This window comes from Somniosus microcephalus, chromosome 5, assembly GCF_052327205.1.
Source record: "Somniosus microcephalus isolate GS21.2 chromosome 5, FLI_Smic_1.0, whole genome shotgun sequence".
Lineage (NCBI taxonomy): Eukaryota > Metazoa > Chordata > Chondrichthyes > Squaliformes > Somniosidae > Somniosus > Somniosus microcephalus.
In genome coordinates this window covers 4,885,140-4,901,182 of record NC_140991.1, presented here as the reverse complement: position 1 = coordinate 4,901,182, position 16,043 = coordinate 4,885,140, and the positions used below count along the sequence as shown (strand labels likewise).

The 16,043-nt window shown below is 49.7% G+C and overlaps 1 protein-coding gene across 1 annotated transcript in view; it reads right to left on the bottom strand.

The window, feature by feature from the left end:
• Positions 1–4,962: 4,962 nt before the first annotated feature.
• The window catches only part of LOC147116826 (uncharacterized), a 51,116-nt gene continuing 40,035 nt past the window's right edge, over positions 4,963–16,043 (bottom strand). The window contains exons 9-16 of the mRNA XM_085987239.1: positions 7,334–7,512; positions 7,079–7,176; positions 6,870–7,003; positions 6,598–6,787; positions 6,207–6,354; positions 5,975–6,047; positions 5,226–5,339; positions 4,963–5,153 (exon numbers count right to left, since the gene is read on the bottom strand). Coding sequence (XP_085843365.1) covers positions 5,002–5,153; positions 5,226–5,339; positions 5,975–6,047; positions 6,207–6,354; positions 6,598–6,787; positions 6,870–7,003; positions 7,079–7,176; positions 7,334–7,512 — 1,088 coding nt within the window. The 3' untranslated portion in view covers positions 4,963–5,001. The remainder of the gene's footprint in view (positions 5,154–5,225; positions 5,340–5,974; positions 6,048–6,206; positions 6,355–6,597; positions 6,788–6,869; positions 7,004–7,078; positions 7,177–7,333; positions 7,513–16,043) is intronic.

Here is a 16,043-nt window from a genome sequence, read left to right as displayed (position 1 = left end):
GCCGACCGTAACGTATACTTCCTCAATATCATCGATGAATATTCCCGCTTCCCCTTCGCCATTCCCTGCCCAGACATGACCAGTGCCACGGTCATCAAGTATCTCTGTAATGTATTCTGCATGTTTGGCATGCCGAACTACATACACAGCGATAGGGGGACGTCATTTATGAGTGACGAACTGCGCCAGTTCTTGCTCTCAAAGGGGATAGCCACTAGCAGAACCACTAGCTACAACCCCCGGGGTAATGGGCAAGTGGAAAGGGAGAATGCTACTGTTTGGAAGGCTGTCACGTTAGCCTTAAAGTCAAAAGGCCTTCCGACCTCCCGCTGGCAGGAAGTCCTCCCAGACGTGCTCCACTCCATAAGGTCTCTGTTATGTACAGCCACTAACGCTACCCCTCACGAAAAGATGTTAGTTTTCCCCCGGAAATCTACCTCGGGCATATCTCTACCCGCGTGGCTGATGTCTCCGGGGACAGTACTATTGCGGAAGCACGCGAGAGGCCATAAAACGGACCCCCTTGTGGAAAAGGTACAGCTCCTCCATACAAACCCTCAGTACGCCTATATCGAATACTCTGACGGGTGAGAGGACACTGTTTCCATAAAAGACCTCGCTCCCTCGGGGAGCGGAGAGAACGATGAGAGACTACCCGAGGAAGACCTACACCAAAAAGAGACAGGACGCCCAGAGGTATCAATACCCAACTTTAACCTGGAGGACACTGCAGATAACCTGGAAGACACTGCGGAGGCCCGGACAGCGGAGGAACCAGAATCCACTCCCCTAGAGGCACCCCAACCGGCTTTGCGCCGATCACCGAGAACCGCAAAACCTCCTGACAGACTCACTTATACCAACTTTTAAGAAACATCACCCCAATGGACTAAATCTAAAGAAGGGGTGAATGTAATGAAATGTGTTTGGCTTGCCTGTATTCGTTTTTGCACTCATGTATATTACCCTCCCCCACACAGTGTATAGTTTCACTTCCTCTTTCCTGACTAACCTGGAATGTTCCAGGTCTTGGCTCCGCCCCTGACTTCTCTTACATAAAGATCCCAGGATCTGTATGACTCATTCCTGCGAGCCAGTCAGTGTGTTGAGATGTTAGCTCTGATCTTAGTGATTAATAGCCAACTTGTTAAAGTCTAAAACTTCTAGTTTTGTGGTTATTGAAGGCACATCAACTTCCCCTTCATAAAACCATGCTGACTCTGTCCTATTAAATTATGTTTATCCAAATGCTCTGTTACTGTTTCCTTAATAATGGACTGCAACATTTTGCCAACCACAGATGTTAGGCTAACTGGTCTATAGTTTCCAGCTTTTTCGTCTACTTCCCTTCTTAAATAAGGGTGTTACATTAGCAGTTTTCCAATCTGCCAGGACCTTTCCCGAGTCCAGGGAGTTCTGGAAAATAATCACCAATGCATCCACAATCCCTACCGCCACTTCTCTCAAAACCCTAGGATGTAAGCCATCAGGTCCGGGGGATTTATCCGCCTTAAGTCCCATTATTTTACTGAGATCATCTCCTTAGTGATTTTAATCGTCTTTAGCTCCTCTCTCCCCCCTCATTGCCCCCTGTTTGTCCAGTGTTGGGATATTTAGTGCCCTCTACCATAAAGACTGATGCAAAATATTTGTTCAGCATCTTTGCCATCTCCATGTTCCCCACCAGTAGTGTCCCGGTCCCATCCTCTAAGGGACCAACGTTCACTTTAGCCACCCTTTTTCTTTTTCTAAATATAGCCGTAGAATCTCTTGCTATGTTTTTATATTTTTTACTAGTTTACTTTCATAATCTATCTTCCCTTTCTTAATTAATCTTTTAGTTATTGTTTGCTGGCTTTTAAATGCTTCCCAATCTTCTATCCTCCCACTAGATTTGGCTACTTTATATGCCCTTGTTTTCAGTTGGATACTATCCTTTATTACTTTGCCAAGCCACAGATGGCTGTCTTTTCTTTTACTCCCTTTTTCCTCAGTGGAATATATTTATCTTGAAAGATGTGAAATATCTCCTTGAATGTAGACCACTGCTCTTGTACCGTCTTACACTTTAATCTGTTTTCCCAGTCCACTTTAGTCAATTCTACTCTCATACCTTCATAGTCTCCTTTATTTAAGCTCAGTATGCTGGTTTGAGATCCAACTCACCCTCAAACGGAATTTGGAATTCAACCATATTATGGTCACTCATTCCAAGGGGATCCTTTACTCGGACATTTTTTATTAATCCGGTCTCATTACACAGGACCAGATCTAAGATTGCCTGCCCCCTGGTTGGTTCAGTTACATACTGCTCAAGGAACCCATCCCTAATACACTCTATGAACTCTTCCTCAAGGCTGCCATGCCCAATTTGATTAGTCCAGTCAATATGAAAGTTAAAATCCCCCATGATTATAGCTGTTCCCTTATTACAAGCCCCAACTATTTCCGGATTTATAATCCAACCCAGAGAGTTACAACTGTTAGGAGGCCTATAGACTACGCCCACTAGTGACTTTTCCCCCCCCCTTCTTATTCCTCATCTCCACCCAAACTATTTCACTACCCTGATCCTTTGACCCAATATCATTTCTGACTATTGCAGTGATTCCATCCTTGATTAACATAGCAACCCCACCTCCCTTTCCTTCCGGTCTGTCCTTCCTAATAGTTAAATACCCTTGTATGTTTAGTTCCCAGTCATGATTATCTTGCAGCCATGTTTCCATAATGGCCACCAGATCATACCCATGTGTAGTTATTTGTACCGTCAACTCGTCAATTTTGTTACGAATGCTGCGTGCATTCAGATAAAGAACTTTCAAATATGTTTTGGCAATTTATTCCTGCTTTTACTACTTTACCTTTATTATACATTCTGTCCCTTCCTGACACGCTCTGGTTTTTAATTCCCCCACTGCTACCTTACTCTATTGCCTTCTCTGCTGTCATTTTTAGCTCTTAAAACCTCCCCCCCGCCCCCCACTAATTAGTTTAAAGCCCTCTCTACAGCCCTAGTTATTCGATTCGCCAGCACTCGTCCCAGCACTGGCCAAGTGAAGTGCATCCCAACAGAACAGCTCTCTCTTGTCCCAGTACTGATGCCAGTGTCCAAGGAAGCAAAACCCATTTCTCCCACACCAGGCTTTGAGCCACATATTTAACTAATTTTATTTACCCTAGCCAAATTTGCACGTGGCTCAGGTAGTATTCCAGAGATTATTACCCTTGTGGTTCTGCTTTTTAATTTGACCCCTAGCTGCTCAAACTCACTCAGCAGAACCTCGGTCTTCTGACAAGGGCATTGGTCACCTGCTGGATGCAGCAATGTACCGCGAACTGGGAGATATTGGCAATGTCCCCAATAGCAGATTGGAAGGAGCCAGTGGCATAGAAGTTGAGCCACCATCACCTTCACTGCCACCGACAGACATCCTGCTCCTCATCTGTGGCTGCAGATCTCTGCGAAGCAGGTGGCAGATCTCAGTGACCACCTCCCTTCTGCATCACAGCCTCCAAACACTACTCCTCAGACATGTTCAGATATGAGAACTGCTGGCGGTATAGCCTGGGTGGGTATGGCCTCCTGTGCCAACACCTGTTGGCCCTTCTGTCTGGCCACGATTGGCACTCACGGCATCCGAGTCGTTTGAATGCAATGCAGAAAGCCAACGTTTCCACCCATTGCAGCCCCTATTAGATGTGGTGACTCTAGGCTGTGGCACTGAAAGTTAAATCCAAGTACAAAGCTCTGGCCTAAAGCCAGAAGTACCTGTGCAAGCACTGAGTCAAAGCAGAAAGCTCTCCCCTTGTCTCTCCCAGAAGGATTGGCACAAAATGGCTGCCACTTATAATGCAGGAGGAGTCCCCTTTAAATAGCACCCCCCGCAGCAACTGGGAACCGTTCCCCCTACCAGTCGCTGGGGCGCCAGGCGCACAGAGGGGGTGCCACTGAAGTTCCAGATCAGGGCACACCAAGGGCGTTGCACCATGAAATGACTTCAGGATCTGTGCGCGCTTCTGAGTGGGCACTGCAGTTTTGCGCTGCCGCTAAATCTTGACTGAAGTTCACGAGAGGCGCAGATCGCGCCATGCCTGGGTGCTAGCTGCTTTGCGCCCCACTTCTCCGGCGCTAACAACTGAATTTCTAGCCCAATGTTTCCACTGCCGCTTTAGTGAGGCCCAACCCAACCATTTATTGTAGTTTATCTGTAGAGAATGCCAGTCACATGTACCCACATCACCCCTGACCAGTGAAACAACGGGAGCCTGGAGACCTGTATCTCTGCCAGGCTCCAGTCACAGATCCAGTAATCTCCAAGCATCTGGACTTCAAGACTAAGTGTGATGGAATACTCTCCACTTGCCTGGATGAGTACAGATCCAACACCACTTGAAGCGCTACTCCATCCAGGACAAAGCAGCCCACTTGATTGGCACCCCATCCACCATCTTACACAATCACTGCCCCACCGGTGCACTGTGGACCATCTACAAGATGCACTGCAGCAACTCGCCAAGGCTGCTCCAGCAGCACCTCCCAAACCGGTGACCTCTTCCACCTAGAATGACAAGGGCAGCAAGTGCATGGGAACACCACCACCTACAAATCACAACATCCTGACTTGGTAATACAGTATCGCTATTCCTTCATCACTGGGTCAAAATCCTGAAACTCCCTCCCCAACAGCACTGGGAGTGTATCTTCACCACAGACTGTAGCAGTTCAAGAAGGCACCTCACCACCACCACAAGGGCAATAAACGCGGCCCTTGCAGTGACACCCACATCCCAGGAACGAATAGAAAACTGCTCTGGAACTCAAATTTGGCTGATTTCTTTTTGGGAGGCACAATTGTTAAGGCAGCTGAGAGAAGCGGCCCAATAGATTCCCAAAACAGGCTACCAATTAACACAAGGACAGTAAAATCCAGCCAGAACTTTGAATATAACGAGATCAGGTTTCATGTATAACAGGGGTTTATTATCCAACAGACACATCTACAGTTCCACGGAGCTGCACTCGGAGCCCACCCTGCGGCGATGGTCCATTTTCCACATGGCAACAGTCCCGACCAACAGGGCCACGGAGAGCAGAGCTACCCCAACCGCGACTCCAGGAAGAACACGGGAGGGGGAATCAGCAGCAGCATCTGTGGGGAGAAGGGAGGCTTAGATGGGCACTAGTTACTCCATCACTAGAGTGTAGCAGGGGCCTCCTTTACCTTTCTCTTCCTGGTGGATCCCAGCAGCCAATCTCTCCTCATCTTCCAGGAAAATGATGGCTCCATCAGCAGTCACCAAGGACCCAGCCCGGTCATCGGCGCTTCTTCGCCTCTCTGGGGGAGACAAGAGGCAGAGACAAGAGTTCAAGGTGGGCGATTCAATGTGCAGCTGTCTGAAGCCCCAAATCAGATGGTCAATCCGATGGCCCAATGCAAAAACCCTCGGGCAGTGAGTACCGGAGTGAGATTGTACTAGTTAAATACGGTTCCCTCACTGTCAGACTAAGATTCACTCCCTATTCTCAGAAAGACCCGCTTCAACCCAGCAAAGTTTGCAGTCGTTGACGGGTCCAATGGCCAGTCTGGTCTCCTGGGGGCGGGGGAGGGAAAGAGGCCCGTTTTAAGCACTAGTTTGACCAGCGGTTACACTGGACATACACACATTGCCCAAGTCTCCCCCAGATATCGGTTCGGTTCCACCCTGGAACTCCCGGTGACAGCAGGATGCTAGATCAATGTTTAAGGCCAGAGGTGGATTCCATTCAGAACCAGTGCAAGATGTGCTCAGAGCCGCTGAGCCAGATTGCCATCCTGCTGTAGACTAACTGGGATAGAGTTGAGCGGGCAGATTGAGGACACTGCTCCTGTGCCCAGTGTTGGGCCCTTGCCGAGTGAGCCCAGTGTCCAGATGCCCCACACCCACCCCTCCCCATCAGGGTTCAGTTTCTAGTCAGATCCCAGCTACTTACTGGGGCTGCAGGGAGCCGTGCAGTTCTCTCGGGTGGAAGGGAAGCAAACCTCAGCACTGCAGTGGAAGTGAACCTGGAAAGAGACAGTGCGGTGTGGTCAGTGCCACAGCTCCCAGTCAGGAGATTCATGCTTCTACAGTCAAAGGGTCAACAGGGGCCTCCTCACTGTGAGCAAGACCCAGGGAACAAGTTCAACCAAGAGAGCCAGAGAGAAAGACTGAAGGAAACTCACCTCCCCGCTCAGAGCCCGGCCCGAAACTCGGTCCCAGAAAGCGAAAGTGCTGACTACAAACCGATTGTGGTGAGTTGGGAACGGCGAATGGGAAGCGGCGTCTACCGGGAGGAGGCGGGTTTTGTAATTGTCACCAGTAAAGGGGCACCTGGAACAGAGAAAGAGCGGGTTATATGGAGAGGGCACCTGGAACTCCCAACTACAGAGTTACAGCGGCACATCAAAGCAAAGTCCCGAGATTAGACTGGATAAAGAAACCAGTCCATTCAAGTCACCAATCGTCAACCTGGAGCTCAGATTGGTTTGATTATTGGCCGTTCCTTCACCCAGTCCATGTCGCCCCCCTCCCCGATCACCAGCCTGCCCCAAGGTCCCTCACTCGCTGCCTTACCTGCCCACCAGGAGGTCCCATCGGAGCCCCGAATGCGGCTCGGGGGTGGGGGTCGCCCAGCAGTCATTGAGCACCAGCACAAGGGACGGATCGTTCCGGTTCAGGACTCGAACCTCCACAAACACGGGGTCCCGGAGCACACTCAGGATCGGGTAGTCACTGGCCACGTACCAGCTCCGGAAGCCACCATCTGGAAAGAGAAAGATGAAGGACGGCCACTATTTGTAGAAAGAGCCTGAAGTTGGACACTGACCATCAGCAGCACTCGCTACCTCTCGCTATTCTCAGCTCCAGAACCAGGATCCCGGCCTCAGTGGCAGGCAGTGGCGGAGAAAGGCTGTAAACTCTGGGCTTCACCTGCAATTCAGACTCCTGGCTCCCCTTGTAACTGCACTGGACATGGAGCCTGCAAGAGAACGGACACGGCTGGAGAATTCAGCTCCTCACCTTCTCTACCCGCTCCATGTGCTCCCAGTCTCACCTGAAGGGGCTGTCCCGGGTCACCGATCCCAAAGCTCCATCCAAGATCTCAAACTGACCCAACACATCCGTTTCATAGACGGCGTTCACCCCGTCCAGCTACAAGAGACAGAAGACCATCATTACAGAGAAATTGAGCAAGTCTGCCATTGCCTTATCACATGTAGTGTCTTTAAGGGCCCCCATTGCCCTTTAGACCCCCTCTTTCCCACCCGACTGACAGCCATTGATGGGGCTCCCAGCCCACAATACCTACCCGCTGAGTAGTGCCACACTCAGTGACTGCGAACTGAAAGAGCACAGTGTCTGCAGAGGCCACGGTCGGACTGCACTCCGCTCCGTGTCCATCCTTCAGATGGACCGTTGTCAGGTTTACAGGAGGCAGCGTCAAATCCTTGGAGATGGCGATCAGGACCCGCCCATCCTTGGTGCACACTGCAGGAGAGAGTCAATGAAAGGCGGTTAGTTGCTGCACGGGGAATGGCAAGGGAACCGTTACCGGGAGGGGGAGAAACTCCGCCCAGCGCAGCACCGGCTTCTAGTTTCCTTCTCTCCCCGTCCACACCCCAATTCTCCATCTAATGGAGACGGGTCACCAACTCCATCCCTACTGGACTGGTTACACAAGACCGGCATCAAATCCACAGCCTGTCCGGTCAGTGCCAGCCAGGGACTGATCTTCACTCTGCCCTCCTATCCTGGGGCGCAATTCAACCATCAGAAGTCCCAAGTGGCATAGAGAAGGAAGGAGAGATCCTGGGTCAGGATCTCAATGATCAGACTTTCAAACTGTAGAACTGAACACGGTTCCTAAACCCGCCAGCTCCCGGACTGGAGAGGTTGGAGACTCCAGCTGATGTTTCAGGACAGGAGGAGAGAGAGTGGATACTGTCCAGGGAATCCCCAGTGCAGTTGGATTGCGGCTGGTCCTGGGAAGCCCTGGCCCAGAATATAGGCGAGCCGAGAATACACCCACCTGGCAGATTGTGGAGTGAATAGAAACACGACGGCACATCCCGGCTCCCGGCATCAAAGCAGCAGCCTCTCCGCACACACTCACTGCCTTCAATTCCCCCAAACCCGCAGTCTTGGCGGAATTTGGGAGACAGCCAACATTGATCGGCGGGGAGAAGGAGAGAGGGCGGCTGAGATGAACAGATTGTAAGAAAGAACAAGCCCAGAACCCGCAGCCCCTCCATTCTAACAAGCAAGGCTCCCAGATAAGTGAGGCTGTAGAGCCGACTCCCCCTTTTTATCCCCTGTTTAACCGGCAGTAAATGAATGGTCTCATTGGCCCACGGGCTCCCCATGTGAACCCGCATTCCCACGGGGCACACGGAGATATTGGGGCCTTGTTTAAACTTATTTTTTTCTTTTTTTGTGTCGAACATATTTATTTAAATATGGTAGTACTAATCTTTTATTTAAATCTGGTAATACTTATTACAATACATCAACTTCATAATAAATCCATTACATTCATTAACCACAATAAGGCTAGTTTTAACAAAAAATCAACTTTAAGATTAACAATACAAATAAAATAATACATTTTTTCAATATGGTAGTACTTGTCACAACTCATCAATTACATAGTAAATCCATTACATTCATTAGCCGCAATAAAACAAAGCCTTAAAAACAGCTTTAGGACTAACAGTACAAATGCAGTGGTAAATTTTACAGACAAATCAACAATATTAACAGTACAGGTACCCATAGTGAAAAACAATTTTACGCCAGTCCTATTGGCAATGTAGTAACTCTTCGTTTTTGCTTGGTATTACCTGCTGTCCTTTTTTAAAATTTTAATATTCATGTACAACATTACTTATGCAACTCATCAGTTACATAGTAAATCCATTACATTCATTGACCACAATAAAAAGGATAAAGCCTCGAAAACATCTTAATGGTCAACAATATTGATACGCTTATCAATTACTCCATAAAAGACGATGAATCAGGAAGGTGATGAAAAGGCTTTTATTAACTAGAGAACAGAGCATGCCTCTCGTGGGTGGCTGGTTCCAAGAAGGAAGTGAGTCGGCGAAACCCCCACCTTTATACCTGGTCATGTGGGCGGAGTCAGCTGAGGCATGCCTTGGTACACAGTGCCACCCAGAGGTAACAATATACAATAACAGTGGTTTACCACAAATATAAATACAATAATACATTTTTACAGGTAAATCAATAATGTTTACAGTACAAACTGCCACTGTTTAATAAACCAAGAAAAGAAAGAACCTGTAGTCGCCAGTCCTACTGGCATCGCTGAATCATTCAGTCATTCATTCCTCTGTTCGTTCGCTCAAGTGTAAATTCCATCGTGAATGTCTGCGTGCGTGCGTGTCATTTGTCTCCCTGCGTGCATGCGTGCGTTCGTTCATCTGTCCAGACAGGCCTCACGCTCACCCAATAGGATGCCGACCTTCATCCTGGGGAGCGAATTTGAAGGGGCTGCTCCTCGATTATTGGCTGCACTTCAGTCCCACGCTCCTGATCTTCGGTCACCCGGTGCGGAAGGGAGCGGGCAGGTCGGCGGACCTCCTCGTGGGACTGCTCCTGGGCCTGGCCAAAGTGGCCATTAACTGGTCCAGGCAGCGGGCGGTCCAGGGGGTTGTTCGGCCCGACTACCTGCCTCTCTTCCGCGGCCACGTTCACCCCTGGCTGGCCCTGGAGATGGAGCACGCGGTGTCCGCCGGCACGCGCGAGGCCTTCCGAGACCGATGGGCATCGCAGGACCTGGAGTGCTGCATCACCATAAGGAACAGTACTTTAATTTAATTTGTTCAATTTCCTTTTAACCTTTTTTAAAGTTACAGCACATGGTCATAGAACCATCGAATCATAGAATGGTTACAGCGGGGAAGGAGGCCACTCGGCCCATCGAGCCCGTGCCGGCTCTCTGCAAGAGCACTTCAGCCAGTCCCACTCCCCCGCCCTTTCCCCGTAGCCCTGCACATTTCTTCCCTTCAGATACTTATCCAACTCCCTTTTGAAAGCTGTGATTGCATCTGCCTCCACCGCCCTTTCAGGGAGAACATTCCAAATCCTAACCACTCGCTGCATAAAAAAGTCTTTCTTACGTGGCCTTTGGTTCTTTTGTCAATCACCTTAAATCTCTGTCCTCCGGTTCTCCACCCTTCTGCCAATGGGAACAGTTTCTCTCTATCTACTCTGTCCACACCCCTCATGGATTTGAACACCTCTATCAAATCTCCTCTCAATTCTCTCTGCTCCAAGGAGAACAACGCCAGCTTCTTCACTCTTTCAACGTAACTGTACTCCAGACTGGGGAATGAGGTTGGTCAGGTGGAGCAAGTTTCAATAGGTGAACATTTAGGGAACAGTGATCATAGTATCATAATGTTTTGGTTAGCTATGAAAAAGGACAGAGAGCAATCTAGAGTAAAAATGTTTAACAGGGGGAAATGCAATTTCAGTGGGATGAGAATGGATCTGGCCCGGCTAAACTGGAATCAAAGATTGGCAGGAAAAACTGTAATGAACAATAGGCTGCCTTTAAAGAGGAAATAGTTCAGGTGCAGTTGAGGTACTTTCCAACGAGGGGGGAAGGCAGGACAACTAAAGTCAGGGCTCGCTGGATGATGAAAGAGATAGAGAATATGATGAAGCAGAAAAAGAGCGAGTATGACAGATGTCAAGTTGCAAATGCATCTGAGAATCAGGCTATATATAGAAAGGTCAGAGGAGAAGTGAAAAATCAAATAAGACGGGAAAAGAGAGGGTATGAGAATAGAATGGCAGCCAACATAAAAGGTAATCCAAAAGTCTTCTATAGGCATATAAGTAGTAAAAGGGTAGTAAGAGGAGTGATGGGGCCGATTAGGGACCAAAAAGGAGAACTATTCATGGAGGCAGAAGGTATGGCTGAGGTACTAAATGAGTACTTTGCATCAGTCTTCACCAAGGAAGAGGATGCTGCCATAGGCATAGTAAAGGAGGAGGTAGTGGAGATAGTTGATAGGATAAAAATTAATAAAAAAGAGGTATTAGAAAGGCTGGCTGTATTTAAAGTAGATAAATCACCAGGAGTGGATGGGATGCATCCTTGGATGCTGCGGGAATTTAGGGAGGAAATCGTGGTGGTACTGGCCATAATCTTCCAATCCTCCTTAGATACGGGGGTGGTGCCATAGGACTGGAGAACTGCAAATTTTATTCCCTTGTTCAAAAAAGTGTGTAAAGATAAACCCAGCAACTACAGGCCATTCAGTTTGACCTCGGTAGTGGGGAAGCTTTTAGAAACGGTAATCAGGGACAAAATTAACAGTCACTTGGACAAGTGTGGTTTAATTAAGGAAAGCCAGCACGGATTTGTTAAAGGCAAATCGTGTTTAACTAACTTCACGAGTTCTTTGATGAGGCAACAGCGAGGATTGATGAGGGTAATACAGTTGACGTAGTGAACATGGATTTCAAAAAGGCGTTCGACAAAGTGCCACATAATAGGCTTGCCAGCAAAGTTGAAGCCCATGGTATAAAAGGGACAGTGGACATGGATACAGAATTGGCTGAGTGACAGGAAACAGAGGGTAGTGGTGAACGGTTATTTTTTGGACTGGAGGAAGGTATACAGTGGTGATCCTAAGGGGTCGGTTCTAGGACCACTGCTTTTCTTGATACATATTAATGACTTGGACGTGGGTGTACAGAGCACAATTTCAAAATATGCAGATGAGACTAAACTTGGAAGTATAGTGAACAGTGAGGAGGAGAGTGATAGAAGTCAGGAAGACATAGACAGGCAGGTAAAATGGGCGGACACGTGGCAGATGAAATTTAACGCAGAAAAGTGTGAAGTGATACATTTTGTTAGAAAGAATGAGGAGAGGACATATAAACTAACTGGTACAATCCTGAAGGGGGTGCAGGAACAGAGAGACCTGGGGGTATGTGTGCACAAATCATTGAAGGTGGAAGGACAGGTTGAGAAAGCAGTTAAAAAGGCTTACGGGATTCTGGGCTTCATAAATAGAGGTATAGAGTACAAAAGTGTGGAAATTGTAGTTGACTTTAAATTGGCAATTGCCAGTAATAAGAAGAGTCAGCTCCACAAGTGTCCCTCTTAAGGAGGCAGCACCAATAGAATTTAGACACCAAGGCCTAGAAATTCAGTATAGCCACGTTTGGGGCGCTACGGCATGGCGTTCGCTAACTTTTGCGCCCGGCGCAACTTAGCACCACCTTCGCCGATATTCAGTTGCATCGCCCCAAGAGGTTGCTGCTGCGCTAAAGCAGGCGATGCATGACTATCATTAGGCGCTAAGCCGACGATCCAGGGCGCAAACACCGAGGGTGGGCGCAGCGCAGGTGCGGCGAGTTGCTCATTGAGGGCAGACAGTCAGGCGCCGGTCAGCACTTAAAGGGGGAGGGTGGAATTGCTTGGCTGCCACGCCCTGCACACTGCAGCCCTAAGGCAAGGCCTGAACACTGCTTCTGGAACAGCTCCATGCCCAGGAGAATGCAGAAGGCCAGGGAGAGAGTGCAGCGCTTCGGCGAGGGTGACCTGAGGCTGCTGGTTGGTGCAGTGGACCGCAGGTGCCATATCCTCTTCCCTGAGGGTGGCAGGAGGCCGCTGCCCGCCGAATATCGGAAAGCATGGAGGGATGTGGCAAACAAGGTCACGTCCAACAGCGTGGTTGGCAGGACACCAACCCAGTGCCGGAAAAAATTCAACGTCCTCACTCGGGTTGTCAGGGTGAGTACCCTTTCCAGTATCCTCCTCATCCCTGCATGTGCACCTCACTTTATGGCCAAACGAGTCTGAAAGCTCTAATGGCCAGCCCTCATCCAGCAGCTATGAGACTGTCATGAAAAGCACTTGCACATTCAGGACTTTAGACACTGTCAGAGCTATTCGACCATGGGAGGCAGTGCGGGCAATATCAGGGCTTGACACTGCACTTAGAGGCGGTCCTTTCTCTTGCAGTCCAAGCTGGCGCATAACAGAAGACAGCAGCGACAGACCGGGGGAGGCCGTCCTGACCTGAAACAGCTGAGCGACCTCGAGCAGAGAGTGGAGCAGATCATGGCAGGCCGGCTGAGTGGCCCCGTCGCCACTGGAGATGCTGACCCTGTTCTGGGCACCAATGGTAAGGTCATCACCTTTTTGACCTCTCCCTTTCCACTTGCGCCTCACACCAGCATCCTTTGCCACTATCGAACCAATGCAGTGCACAGCAGCTCTCATGCCTCCCTCGCTGCCGCCCTGTCCTCACTCTAAAGCAACTCTTGTGCCTCCCTGCTTTCAGATGGTGACTCGCCAGGTGAGCAGGCGGCCCCTCAAGCTGACACTGTGTCCGAATCAGACATAGAGGAGGAGGAAGAGGTGATTGGGCAAAAGATCCATCTGTGTGGAGTTTGCACATTCTCCCCGTGTTTGCGTGGGTTTCCTCCGGGTGCTCCGGTTTCCTCCCACAGTCCAAAGATGTGCGGGTTAGGTTGATTGGCTATGATAAATTGACCCTTATTGTTAGGGGGATTAAATACGTGGGGTTACAAGGATAGGGTGGGATATGTGTTGGTGTAGGGGTTACGGGGATCGGGTGGGATATGTGTCGGTGTAGGGGTTACGGGGATCGGGTGGGATATGTGTCGGTGCAGGCTCGATGGGCCGAAATGGCCTCTATCTGCACTGTGGGGTTTCTGTGATTCTGTGATTCTGTGAAAAGCATGGCAGATGCAGTATAATGTGGATAAATGCGAGGTTATCCATTTTGGTGGCAAAAACAGGAAGGCAGATTATTATCTGAACGGCAATAGATTGGGAGAAGGGGAAGTGCAACGAGACCTGGGTGTCCCTGTGCACCAGTCGCTGAAGGTAAGCATGCAGGTGCAGCAGGCGGTTAAGAAGGCAAATGGTATGTTGGCCTTCATAGCGAGAGGGTTCGAGTACAGGAACAAGGATGTCTTGCTGTAGTTGTACAGGGCCTTGGTGAGACCACACCTTGAGTATTGTGTGCAGTTTTGGTCGCCTTATCTGAGGGAGGATGTTCTTGCCATGGAGGGAATATTCACCAGACTGATACCTGGGATGGCAGGAATGACATATGAGGAGAGATTGGGTCGATTGGGCTTATACTCGCTGGAGTTTAGAAGAATGAGATGGGATCTCATTGAAACTTATAGAATTATGACAGGACTAGACAGACTAGATGCAGGAAGGATGTTCCCGATGGCCGGGGAGTCCAGAACCAGGGGTCTCAGTCTAAGGATAAGGGGTAAGCCATTTAGGACAGAGATGAGGAGGAATTTCGTTACCCAGAGAGTGGTGAACCTGTGGAATTCTCTACCAGAGAAGGCAGTGGAGGCCAATTCATTAAATATATTCAAGAAGGATTTAGATATATTTCTTAAGGCTAAAGGGATCAAGGGGTATGGGGAGAAGGAAGGGACAGGGTACTTGATATACCTATCAATTCGTCCAATAAAAGGCGACGAGTTAGGAACGTAACTAAAGGTTTTTATTGACTAAATAACAGAGCCCACCCTCGTGGGTGATCGGGTCCAACAAGGAGGAATACCAGCCAGTTGACTACCTTTATACCTGGGCAGGTAGGTGGAGCCATGGGCGGAGTCGGAGGTGGTCAGCCCAGGTATAACAGCGCGACAAGAGGCGACCTCGTATCGTGATACAACAGTGATAACGGTGATAACACACTATAGTTATCACTGTTGTATTAACGATAAAAGTGGTTTACCACATTCACCCCTTGTTTAGATTTGAGTCCGGCGGGGTGAAGTGTACTACCAGTTCTGGTATGTCAGTCTGTCCGGAGGCCTCGTAAGCCTCTCCGATCGTCGCAGCGGCGGTGCTGCATTATCCGGTGTTAGTGCTGGTGTCTGCGTGGTCGGCGAAGGCTCGTGGGGTTCCGGCATGCCGTCTACCTGGGCTGGAATTGGGGGGGTGGTGGGGGGGTGTAAAGGTGGTGTCTCCGGAGTGCCCGAGGGTGCGAGGTCTCGTAAGGAGACAGTGTCCTCCCGCCCGTCTGGGTAAGCCACGTAGGCGTACTGGGGGTTGGCGTGCAGGAGGTTCACCCTCTCGACCAGGGGGTCTGTTTTATGGGCCCTCACGTGCTTTCGCAGCAAGACGGGCCCCGGAGAGGTCAGCCAGGTTGGTAGAGTGGTTCCCGTAGTCGACTTCCTGGGGAAAACAAACAATCGTTCATGGGGGGTGGCGTTAATGGCGGTGCAAAGTAGTGACCGGATGGAGTGCAGCGCTGTCGGGAGGACTTCCTGCCAGCGGGAGGTTGGGAGGCCCTTAGACTTTAAGGCTAAGAGGACGGCCTTCCATACCGTCGCGTTCTCTCTTTCCACCTGGCCGTTCCCTCGGGGGTTGTAGCTGGTGGTCCTACTTGCTGCAATACCTCTCGCTAGTAGGAACTGACGGAGTTCCTCGCTCATGAAAGAGGAGCCCCGGTCACTATGTATATAGTTTGGGAACCCGAACAAGGCGAAGAGGTCATTCAGGCATTTAATGACCATGGTGCTGGTCATGTCTGGGCAGGGGAAGGCAAAGGGGAAACGGGAGTACTCATCAACAATGTTGAGGAAGTACACATTACGGTCAGAGGACGGGAGGGGCCCCTTAAAGTCGATGCTCAGGCGCTCGAAGGGGCGGGTGGCCTTGATCAGGCTTGCTCTGTCCGGCCTAAAGAAGTGCGGTTTGCACTCGGCACAGGTCTGGCAGTTCCTGGTTATGGTCCTGACCTCCTCGATGGAGTAGGGCAGGTTGCGGGCCTTAATGAAGTGGTAAAGTCTGGTGACCCCGGGGTGGCAGAGGTCGTTGTGGAGGGTCTGAAGTCTATCACTTTGCGCGCTGGCGCATGTAATTCGTGACAGAGCATCGGGGGGTTCGTTCAGCTTACCTGGCCGGTACAAGATATCATAATCGTAGGTGGAGAGCTCGATTCTCCACCTCAAGATCTTGTCATTCT